Source organism: Egretta garzetta, unplaced genomic scaffold, assembly GCF_000687185.1.
Source record: "Egretta garzetta isolate BGI_Z169 unplaced genomic scaffold, ASM68718v1 scaffold250, whole genome shotgun sequence".
NCBI lineage: Eukaryota > Metazoa > Chordata > Aves > Pelecaniformes > Ardeidae > Egretta > Egretta garzetta.
In genome coordinates, this window is record NW_009258294.1 from 56,476 (window position 1) to 67,423 (window position 10,948).

General features: G+C 38.8%; 1 protein-coding gene across 1 annotated transcript; it reads left to right on the top strand.

Annotated features, from left to right (window-relative positions):
• The first annotated feature begins 1,578 nt into the window (after positions 1-1,578).
• On the top strand, positions 1,579-10,155 carry CD274 (CD274 molecule). The gene is made up of 7 exons (XM_009638127.2): positions 1,579-1,643; positions 2,319-2,672; positions 3,144-3,425; positions 4,672-4,782; positions 7,279-7,329; positions 8,307-8,372; positions 9,272-10,155. Exons 1-7 carry the CDS (start codon positions 1,589-1,591, stop codon positions 9,292-9,294), a joined length of 942 nt encoding a protein of 313 aa, XP_009636422.1. The 5' UTR covers positions 1,579-1,588; the 3' UTR covers positions 9,295-10,155.
• Positions 10,156-10,948: the final 793 nt, after the last annotated feature.

The window sequence follows — 10,948 nt, forward strand, 5'->3', positions numbered from 1 at the left end:
GCTTGTTACTCAGGCAGTGGCGTCATGCTGGAGGCACTCCCATGTGTGCACATCCAGAGACTCACAGGTACCCACAGGTTTAGGCAGCAGCTTTTTAAGAACATCAGTTGTGGCTATGGAATGAATTGGGTACCTAACCCCATTAAGAAGCCTGGAATTTATTTATCAATGAAAGAGATCTTTCAGCCTGAGGATCCTATTTGTATTTTCCTGTCCCTGTTAGCAGAATATCCTTTTGTAATTGCTCATGCCTACATAACTGTGTATTAGATTGACTCCCTTTCTCACCTCCCTGTTGCCTTCTGCAAACCTGCTGCTGTAATCAGGCAGCAGCAACCTGAGGAAAAAAGTAGCTTGAATCAAATTCTTATGAGGAGTTTAATTCCCTTAAGCTACAACACTATAGAGGCACACGTATCTTATGACTCAGGACAATATTTTTACTTTATTATCATCTTAGAGTTGACAACCAGAGAAAGAAAGACAGAACATCTTACCAAAAATGGTAAGAGTTGCCGTCCAGATAGAACTCCATCAGTTAGAGAGCGCGACAAGTATTAAAGTTGCCTAATTTCTTACGCAAGTGCTGAAACTACCGCTAAAAACAGCTGAAGGCAATCTTTCTATATTTTTGTGGCTGTTCGGGTATCCCAAATGAGGACTTTATTTAAACAAAATTCTACAGTTCCCTGTACTCACAAAAGACTTCCACTACAGTGAGTTTGAATTTTTTTGAGAGTAATTTGAAAAATGATGGCAGTGTTTGATACTAGTATTGCTCTGACATAAAATACAGGCTTAGCAAGTGCAGGGTGTGTGTGAAGGTTAAGTGTATGAGTTGACATTAGTCAGTGTTTTATAATGTTAAGGTGTTGTGTAGGAGTGTAAAAGCTATGCCAATAAAGAGGGGAAAAACTGACAAGATGGAAATAATTTACGTGTTCAGAGGTAAAGCAACAGAAATTCAAGAAAATAGATTTTCCTTGCAGGCTGACTGTTTTTGTCACTGTTTACAAAGGTGCTATTTTGTACATAGTCTTTAAGTGATTAATTATGAGAGAGAGGCATGAATTCTCTTCACAATATATGTAACTTCACAAGCCCCGTCGTAAGTACCGTGAGAACAGGTATTATAACACAGGGTACGTTCACAGTATATTAAAGTGAGGCAAACAGGCGGGGAAGGACCAGGTTCTATTTCTACCACTGAACGCGTATAGAAAACTCCTCTGTTCTCCTCCTAGCAGGAGCAACGCTCCCTGCTGCAGCTTAGGGGAACAGTCAGGTGTTTGTGAGTATTTATTTACTAATTGACAGATAGCGATAAAGCATATATTTTGTCATAACCAAGGACAAATGTTTAAAAGAAATAAAATCAGATGTTCTTCCTGGATCCATGCAGGATGTTTCTCCCTAACTGTAGTTAAGGGTGCAATTTTGTCATGTTTTTGGCTAGAGTGGAATTCAGTGCCTTCTGTCTGGTTCTTTGTGTGGAGTGACTACATAGTGTATTTTACAATGCAAGTCAGAAAATGAGCAGATGTTTATATTTGTATATTATTTTATCATTTTAGGTTCTGTCTACATCATGGAAAAGCCTTTGGTTTTGTATATCTTTTTATTCTACTGGCATTTCCTAAATGGTAAGAAGCTGAGTCGTAAGAAGCAGTAGAACTGTTTAAGTACGTTTCCTTTTCATGTACAAGCACAGAAATATTAATTCCTCAGTTTTCCTTCAGGCTCTAGTGTTTGGGGGTTTTTTCCTTAATGTGTTAAATAGAAAGGTTTTGGCATGTTTTTACATTAAACTAAATATGTGTACTTAATATGTGTAATTTGATACGGGGCCGGGTTGAAATCCCTGTCGGTGTTTCAGCATAGGCACCATTTCAGACAAGGTGCTGTTTGCATTAAACAAAACGTTTTATGGGCACTATCAAACCTGGGAATTGTCATGTATTCTTTAACACTGTATGTAAAAACAAGCGCTGTTTGTCTAAACAGGACATTTCCATCCGAGGCACTAACAATTGCCTGTCACCGTGGCGGTGTTCTGAAAGCAACAGCTGAAGGGCTGTGCACACACATTCGCCTATTTTTAGTACAGCATCAGACCGCATGTGTGCACAAAGCAGGTGTTTTCAGGTATAAATAGGCCAGTTTGCCCCAAACTTGGACAAGCGCATGCAAAAATGTTTAACTTTTCTGAACAGGGCAGATACTTACGGTCCTTAAAATGTCCTTTGTGTATGGTAAGACCTACAAAGGTTAGGCTTACGGTTGGAAAATTAAGTTTTCTTCCAAATTTTCTTTTTCAGCTTTATTCACGGTTGAAGCTCCCCAGTCACTCTACACTGTGGAACATGGGAAGAATGTGACCATGGAATGCACATTTCCAGTGAATGGGGAATTCAGGTTTAGAGATTTAAGTGTCAGCTGGGAAAAGAAAGATGAGTCAAAGAAGCAGGTTTATGCACTTCTCAAAGGAGAGGAAGACTTTAAAAGTCAGCACAGTGACTTTAAGGGAAGAACAACATTGCTGAAAGAGAACCTGAACTTGGGACAGTCTCTCCTTCAGATCACTGATGTGAAGCTCCGAGATGCGGGGTTTTACCGCTGTCTTATTGGCTATGGGGGAGCCGACTACAAGACAATCAACCTGAAAGTTAAGGGTGAGAGTCCTAGCGCAGGAGGTTCGGTGCTATCTGATACTGTTAAAAGATTTCAGAGGAGTTCCTGAAGTGAGACTTGTCTGGTTTAATGTTGAAAGAAGCCGCCTCATGGCCGTTGTGCAGCTGTACAACTTTGTGTTTCTGTCGAGGTGGAATCCATGTTCTGTCCTTTACTTCCCACGATGATGTATAAGGAATGATGTTGCAAAAACTGTTTAGATAGGACAAAGACCAGAAAGCTAATGCAATTTTCTAAACAGTGTCAAAATCGTAATAAATCCTGTACCTCCAGTTACTACGGAGAGACATAATAGTGATAATTTACTTTTCCTGCAGGAATACTATTTAAAAAATCCAAGCTGATGTATGCAAGCTTTGGCCCAGGGGCTGGGCATAAAGAAAAGGTGTCTTGCTAGTACATGCTGCTCTTCTAGCTTCCTAATAGTAATATTTTCTTTCCCATTTGTCTAGCTCCTTATAAAACTATAAACCAACGAGTGGTGAGCACAGGAGACAACAAATGGAAGTTGACATGTCAGTCAGAAGGATACCCACAAGCTGAAGTGATATGGAAAAACAGAGGATATGAAGATTTGACTGATAAGGCAAACACAAGTTATGAAACTGGAAGTGACCAGCTGTATCGTGTGACAAGTACCCTTACAATCAAAAGTAGGATTGATGAGGTTTTTTACTGTATATTCTGGAACAAAGAGCTACAAGAAAATACATCTGCCGTTTTACACATAGCAGGTAACACGTCTAAATTTCATTTATGATAATACACTTCAAGGTACTATGTCATTTTGTCCCAGTTGAATCAACCACGATTTGTTTCTCTTTCCTATCTAATTTTAAAAAGGCTAAAAAGAAATACCTGTGTTGTTAAGTTTTGCTATTAGTGTACACTTCCACCATACTAACATCCTGTTCATCATCCATGTGTGGATGGAATTCAAGGATAGGAATTTTGCATGACCTACAGTTGTGTGAAAATTGAATCTGAGTATTAAAAAAAAGTTCCATTATTTGAAAAGCATATGGATCAGAGCCTAGAAATGAAACCCTCCTATATAAATTAAACACACCTTCCAAAAATGTTCTGTTTTGCTGGTGATAACTGTCAAGTAAGTTTGAACAAGATGATCTTTTCCTGCCATTACAGACTTTGCTTTGTGCGTGTATAAATTTAACAAATTATACACAGATTTTTTTTTTTCTCATAAAGTCTGGATTGAAGGAAGGTGCATGAATGGAAAAGACCAATACAATTTCTCCTTAGACGTTTTAACTGGGCAGTGTCACTACTGCTTCTGCTTTTGGTTACTCTTTTAATTTCTGCCTTGCACCCTGATAAGTTTGCACAAGCTCTCAACCAGACTGGAGGCCTGATCCATCTCAAACTTAATATTTCTTTTTATGAGACTGTTACGTGGTCAGGTCATTTCTCTGGTCCTGTTCGCCATGCACTTTTAGAAATGCCTGTGCTGGCACACTTTTTGGGACTGACAAGGTGTGGAAACAGGCAGCTGAGAGTGAGAAAAGCCAAGTCATCCTTTCAACCAGTGGTGATTGGGCAAGTTTGGTTTTAGATTCAGGGAGGCCAACACATCCTTTGCATTCAGAGCTTTACCAGATGAAAGGGATGCTTTGCTCTCTTTCTCAGTCAGCTCTTTCTTGTAGTCCTGACGGGAAACTAAGCTAGATGTAATACTTTGTACCTTGGTGACAAGCAGGATTTGTGGTGGGAATCAAAGGCTCAATCATATGGAATTCAGGAAGCAAAGATAAATACAGCTATGTTCTATCTTTTTTTTTCCTTTACTGGGACAATGAGGTACGGAGAAGTGCACCATTAGCACCTGACCTTAGACACAATCTAAAATGCTGTTATCATGTCTGAACTGCTCATAGCAAGAGTAATATGGTGAAAGTGAAAGGAAAAGGGAGAAGCTTATGCAATTATGTAATGTCTTCCCCCCACTGTTTTTTCTCAAAGATTCAGCTGATGGTGTTCTGTGGGCTGAAAACAGACGCTTTATTGGAGCAAGTCTCATTGCAACTGCTTTATTTGGATCAGTGCTTCTATTTATGGTCTACATAAGAAAAGGTATTAAAATTGCTTATTTTCGTGTATCTCAGTTATTATCAATCTGTTCTGTTAATTCATCCTTGCAGAAGTGGAGTGAGATAATAAAAGTCTGCCTTAGATTTTCATCCTGAAATAATTACGTTTTTTACCACTGTTTTTGGTTTTTTTTTCCTTTACCTGACAGTTCTTTACCTAACTAGCAAGTTAGCAGAGTGGAACAGGTTGTCAGCCCCTCACAAACCACTTGCCCATGCATCTCTATTAATTTTTCTTATAGGTAATCGTGTAGATCAGTAAGATTAGTGTCTAATCTGTTCAAACATCAAAGCACAGCTTATGCACCTAATGGAATAGAGGTTTCCTATTCTGTGTCCTCCCTTTTGACTGGGGACCAGAATGCTGAGAGCAGACAGGGCACTGGAGGGTTTTTTAGGGTTTTTTTCCTACATTTTCTGAAAAATTTCACTGAATGGTGAGCACATTTTTTTAAGTGATCTAATTGTTATGAATTCTACGTATATCTTTATTCTGGTTAAAACACCATAAAACCAGTGGACTACATATGAGGTGATATGTTCAAGGTTTAGGGTCTGGAAGATTTTTTTTCACAGGAGGAGATACTGCCACTGTGGCTTCATACCACCTGATTAATTTCCTTGTTGTGTTTTGAGTTTTTTCAGTTCACTTCACTAAATTGAATTGGACGTTTTCAGCATCACAGTATGCTGAGGAGCTAAAGCTTGGCAGTGATTTGTTTTCACTTGCTAGCTAACTTAAGAAAAAAACTTGGAGAAATAATTTTTAGGGTGTTTGAGCACGAAAAGAATACAATTTTCCCCCAAATAAAAGAAAAAGTGTTTGAAACATGTTGCTTAACCTGAAATAAGTACTGCTACATTTTTTTCTTTGTTTGGTTGTTTGTGGGTTTTTTTTTCCTTGGAGGGAAGGTAGGTGTGTTTCAAGACTTTATATTCGGGAGTATTTTTTACTCTTCATTTTAACAGGTACAATAAAGTCATGCAGATCTCAGAACACCTATACAACTCATTTGAAAGTGTCAAAAGGAAAGTATTTTTGCTGAACATTCTGGTTTTAGCCAGAACTCTTCCTCTGTGTAACAAATTTGTGGATTTTTTTAGCTGATCCATAGCTACTTCTTTATTCCAAATGACTTTTTTAATTTTTTTTTTTTTTGGTCCAGTTGTCTGCAGAGGAAAAGTACAAAAGGCACTGAAGCTGATAGAGTACTCTTAGCATTGTAATATCATACTAGCATGGCTCTGCAAATTATTACAAGAAATCCTCGAAAAAACCTGAACAAAATAGTTGACTAAATGCTCCTCTCGAAATTCTTGAATTTTATAGGAGATGTGGATGTGTGTAGCTAGCATGAAACTCAGCTGGAACTAATGCAAAGGCTAGTTGCACTGTCTTTTTAAGTGGTATCTCAAAAGCTTCCACACAAAGAGAAGTGTACTTTCTGAGGCAGTATAGCAAACCTATTAGTTTTCCTGTCCACCAGCACTCTTTTCCACAGTGAAAACCAGAAACAGCCCTAATTTCTGTCTGGTAATTACACAAAACCATCCATAAGCAAACTCTACACTGAACGTTCATATTCAAAATCCATAACGTATTTATACAAGATAGAACTAAATGTGGGTATCCAGTGGTTTGCTCACAAACTCATCTCCTGGATCAGCGCTATGGAAGTGTTTACAAGCTTAACAGGCTTGCAGGTTATGCTAACAGGCTGCAGAAAGCCTGTAGATAACCCTGCATGTGTAAAAGTATACTTGCCTTAAGAACATGGTAGGAATAGGAGCAGAACATGAAAGTGGAAGAAAGGACAGCAAAATCCTTGACTTCTCAGAAGATTCCCATCTGGGGATTTCACTGAAGGTCAGAAGTTTCCTGGGTTGCTTGAGTAATATTTATTGGTTGTGTATATGCATGACTGCATACACAGGTCATGATGTATGTGATTATCATGATTATGTTCTATATAAATGTGTGTGTATGTCTGTATGTGTGTGTGATAAACTACAAGTTGATTCAGAAGCTAAAGTAGTAGCAACAGGTTTTTCTTTTAAAACCCAAGCTGTCCGAGATGACTAGACTAGTGATTCTTTCAAAACGGAACCTCCCTGGAATATGGGCTGTTTTCCCCTCAAAAAGCACTGAAAAGTTCTTGTTCCCTGTTGCCCAATATGTTCAAATTCTGGGTGAAAATACACAATGGCAAACCACTCAAACAGGTATTTTTCAGTGATGTGAGCGTATAGTATCAATGGAGTTCTGGCTCAGGAACCAGGAAAGGAAATTGGAAAGGAAACTGATAGACTGGGGGCACTGAAGAATGTATTTTGAAGTCTTTGAAGAAATGGAGTGTTTTGAGAACCAATGATTATACCACACTAAATGTGCGCTTCCCACCAGTGTGCTTAAGCCCCCATTAGATCTAAAGTAAGGATTTTGTTTTCTTTTTGATTTTTCTCTCTTATTTTCTTTCAGCTAGAGCATATAAGGACAACAGAATACCTGTGGCTAGTTCGTCAATAGCAAGTATGTATATACAGCATAAATCTAGCTCAGTGTGATTCTTGTGGACATAATTGCTTGAGAATTTACTTTGTAACAGTGACAACCAAATGCAGTTTTACATTCAACTTCCCTTTTGCTTTCTACTTCTCATTTATGTAACAACTATAGGTTACAATTGAAAAGTGACTTTGCATTACTATGTCAACTTCTTGACAGGAGAACATGAAAGAAAAGCATACTTGTTCCATGAGCAGATGCACTCCTGACATGCACAAGAAAAGGGCAGTCTGGTGTGCTGTGTTTTGGAAAATCTGTGATGGGACAGGACATGCTCCCTGGAGCATATACCTCAGAATGGCAGCACATCCTGGTGTGCAGGCTCTATGCTGCAATTTGAGCCATGCTAGCAGGATTCTGTGTTTTCTCCAGTATTATGGTGTGTATTTGAGTGTCTTTGCCACAACACTGAGGACAGAGTGTTTGGCCCTGTTGAGAGAAACACAGGAAAAATCTTTATCTTCCCTAACAGTTACTTTTTCCTCCTGTTGAGATACTGATGCTGTTTGCTATAAGCAAAGCTGAGGGAGTGGCCAGTACCACCATGACAGTGAGAAATGGAGGAAAGAGGGGAGAGAGTTAATATTTACAGTGGGAGAGAAGGGATCAAAATCATTTAGCCTCCTCTCATGATGTCTCATGGCTGGTTTGTTTGTTTGGGTTTTTTTTTAATTTGTTGTATGGTTTTATTTGGAGACCACTTCAAATTAAACTGCTGTGTGAAAGTTAGTTCATGCTGTCAGTTGCGGTTTGTCTTAAGAAAATTTCTCTTCAGAACACTTGGCCAAAATGTATACAACATTTTATATTAATCTCTTCTCACGATCTGCATTTAAGTCACGTAGTTCCTGAACAGCCTGATATAGCAGCTTTTAACAAAGATTTATCATTATATGAAAAGTTTTCTGACTGTTATCTGTATATGTGTTTTTTGTTTAAAGAGCTATCAAAAGATAAAGATACACATGACTGCAGTGATGCTTCTTTTGAAGACCAAGAGCTGAAATGTAAGTATAAGTGATAAAGAGAAAAACAGTAGCAAATTGCACACAGCGTGAATCATCCGTGGTTGACAGAGCCTTAATTCATGGCTGGTTTATTCAGTCCCTTTTTTCAACAGACAGAGCCTTCAAGAGAAGCACAGCTTCCCGTTCTCTGTCTTGCATACTCACCATTATAACTCATTGTGTACTGGGAGTTATATCAAATCATTAATCTGGTTTTAAAAATAAAAAGAAAAAAACGTGTGAAGAAGAATGTGATGTGGAGATATATAACAACCCAAATTAGTCTTTTCTCTAGCTCACACTTTTGCTACAGACACAGTTGTGCCAGCACAACTGAAGGAGTGGCGATGGCAATGGGTAGGGCCAACACAGCCTCTCAAGCAAGTCTCAAGCTGTGAGATTCTGTCTCAGCAAAGTGAGAAAATACATGACCAAATCTCTGAAATCAACATACTGTGGTATGGGACGGAAGGGTGAAGTTATTGAGGTTTTTCTTTCACGTTCTTGCATCCTGAATCCCTCCCTTCTACACTTCACTGGTGTAAACATAAACAAAGGTAAGCCTCCTGGTCCTGCAGGTATAGATTTCCAAGTCAAAGAGTTAAGGCCTGGGGATATGCTGCTAGGGGTACCAACAGACAGAGCACTGAATGCATTTGAAAGACTTTAAAAGAAGATTTTAAAAGAATGGGGGATCTAAGCCACAGCAATTTCTCTATTTGCTAAAGAGCACTTCCCACCACTGTGTTTGAACTACCACTTTATTTTCTCCCATGGTTATCTTCTTTTGCTATTTGACCTTTTGAATTTTTTTGGTACCTCCAAACTCTAGGAAATGTTCTGTGAATTCATCATTTTGTAATCTGATAATTTTTGTCATGTAATTCTTCCTTTTACAGATATGCAAATTGAGAAGAACTAGAGAAAGCAGGGGAAGCATTTTTTCCTCTGTGGCGAAGGTGTGACAGCTCAGATGTTCTGCATTCTGTCTGTTAAGGGGGATATTATTTTTTTAATATTATTCTGTGATGGCAATCTTCTTCCATATCTTTGTAACTCAGGAAAAACTGCAATGAAGTTAATAGAATTATTATAGCATAAGAAGTCCCTGGTTTCAGGTTTCTGTATATGTGACTAGGTGTGAAGGTATTTTCTTAAATATCCATGTTTTGCTTTCTCAAGTATATGCACTTTCAAAGACACATTTCATTTAAAATATCTTTAAGGTAAAGCACTTTAGGTCTATGGCCGTCGTGAATTTCATAGCTAGCTCTTGAATAGGCCATCTTCTGGTCTTGCTTTGCCCACCCCTACACCCCCGGCACCACCTGACCTTTTGGTTCCCTGCAGAGATGCCATACAGACAGGGCATTTTCTGTCCTTACTGTAGATCTTAAAATACCAGGTACTCACAGCTAAGCCTGAACTAGATGTTGTAACCCTCTTGGCAACTATGGTTTGGAAATTACCAGAATATAGTGAGTTTCTTGATCTTTTTCTCTGAAAAGTGTTTTGGGGATGTAATTTCCTTGTGATATAGCTGGCACTACTCGGTTACTACTTATTGCTCTTCTGATTTACCATCTGGGGATAATGCAACTCTTTGGACATTCAGGAAGAACAGCTCTTGATTTGGACTTCCTTTTTGTTCATCTTGGGAATAGAAGAAAGAGAACCTTCTCACTTCTAGGACATGAAATATATGCTCATGTGATTACTTCAGAAAAGCTGAGGGAACATGCTCCTGGATCCCACTTCTTAAGCTATTGCTTTGTTACATTTTGCTAGGTGCATAGCATTTTTTTTGATCATAAAGAGATGAAAAATATTTATTTCAATGCTATTCACAACTATATTTTTTTAATAAAATATGTTTCATTTTTCTTGTGTTTTTTCCTGCTCTCTTTGACTTGTCAATAAGTAGTGTTAGCACTACTTGCATTTTTTCTGGGTATCTAAGATTTGCCTGTAGAATAGTGTCTACACCCATGTCACCCCTCTAATGGCTCCCACAAAGAAGAGACAGTGGAGATCTGGAATCTCATTGGACTCAGGTTTTATTTTTCAGTTTAAAATAAGTCTGTTGCGCAGTCCTAAGGCTGTGAATACAGCCTGTCCTGGTTTCGGCTGGGATGGAGTTAATTTTCTTCATAGTAGCTAGCATAGTGCTGTGTTTTGGATCTAGAACCAGAAGAATGTTGATAACACACTGATGTTTTCAGCTGTTGCCAAGTAGTGCTCAGACTACTCAAGGACTTTTTGAGCTTCTCCTGCTCGCCCAGGTGCATAACAAGTACAGCACAGCTAGCACAGCTAACCCAAACTGACCAAAGGGCTATTCCATACCACATACCGTCATGCTCGGGGGGGTTAGTTAGGTCGGTCGGTCGCGGCTCAGAGACTGCTCGCATTTCGGGAACTGATTGCGGCTCGGGACAGGCTGGGCATCGGTCGGCGGGTGGTGAGCAATTGCATTGTGCATCATTCGTTTTGTATATTCTGTATATTCTGTTATCATTCTCATTATTACTATTATTATTATCTTCTCTTATTAAACTGTCTTTATCTCAGCCCTC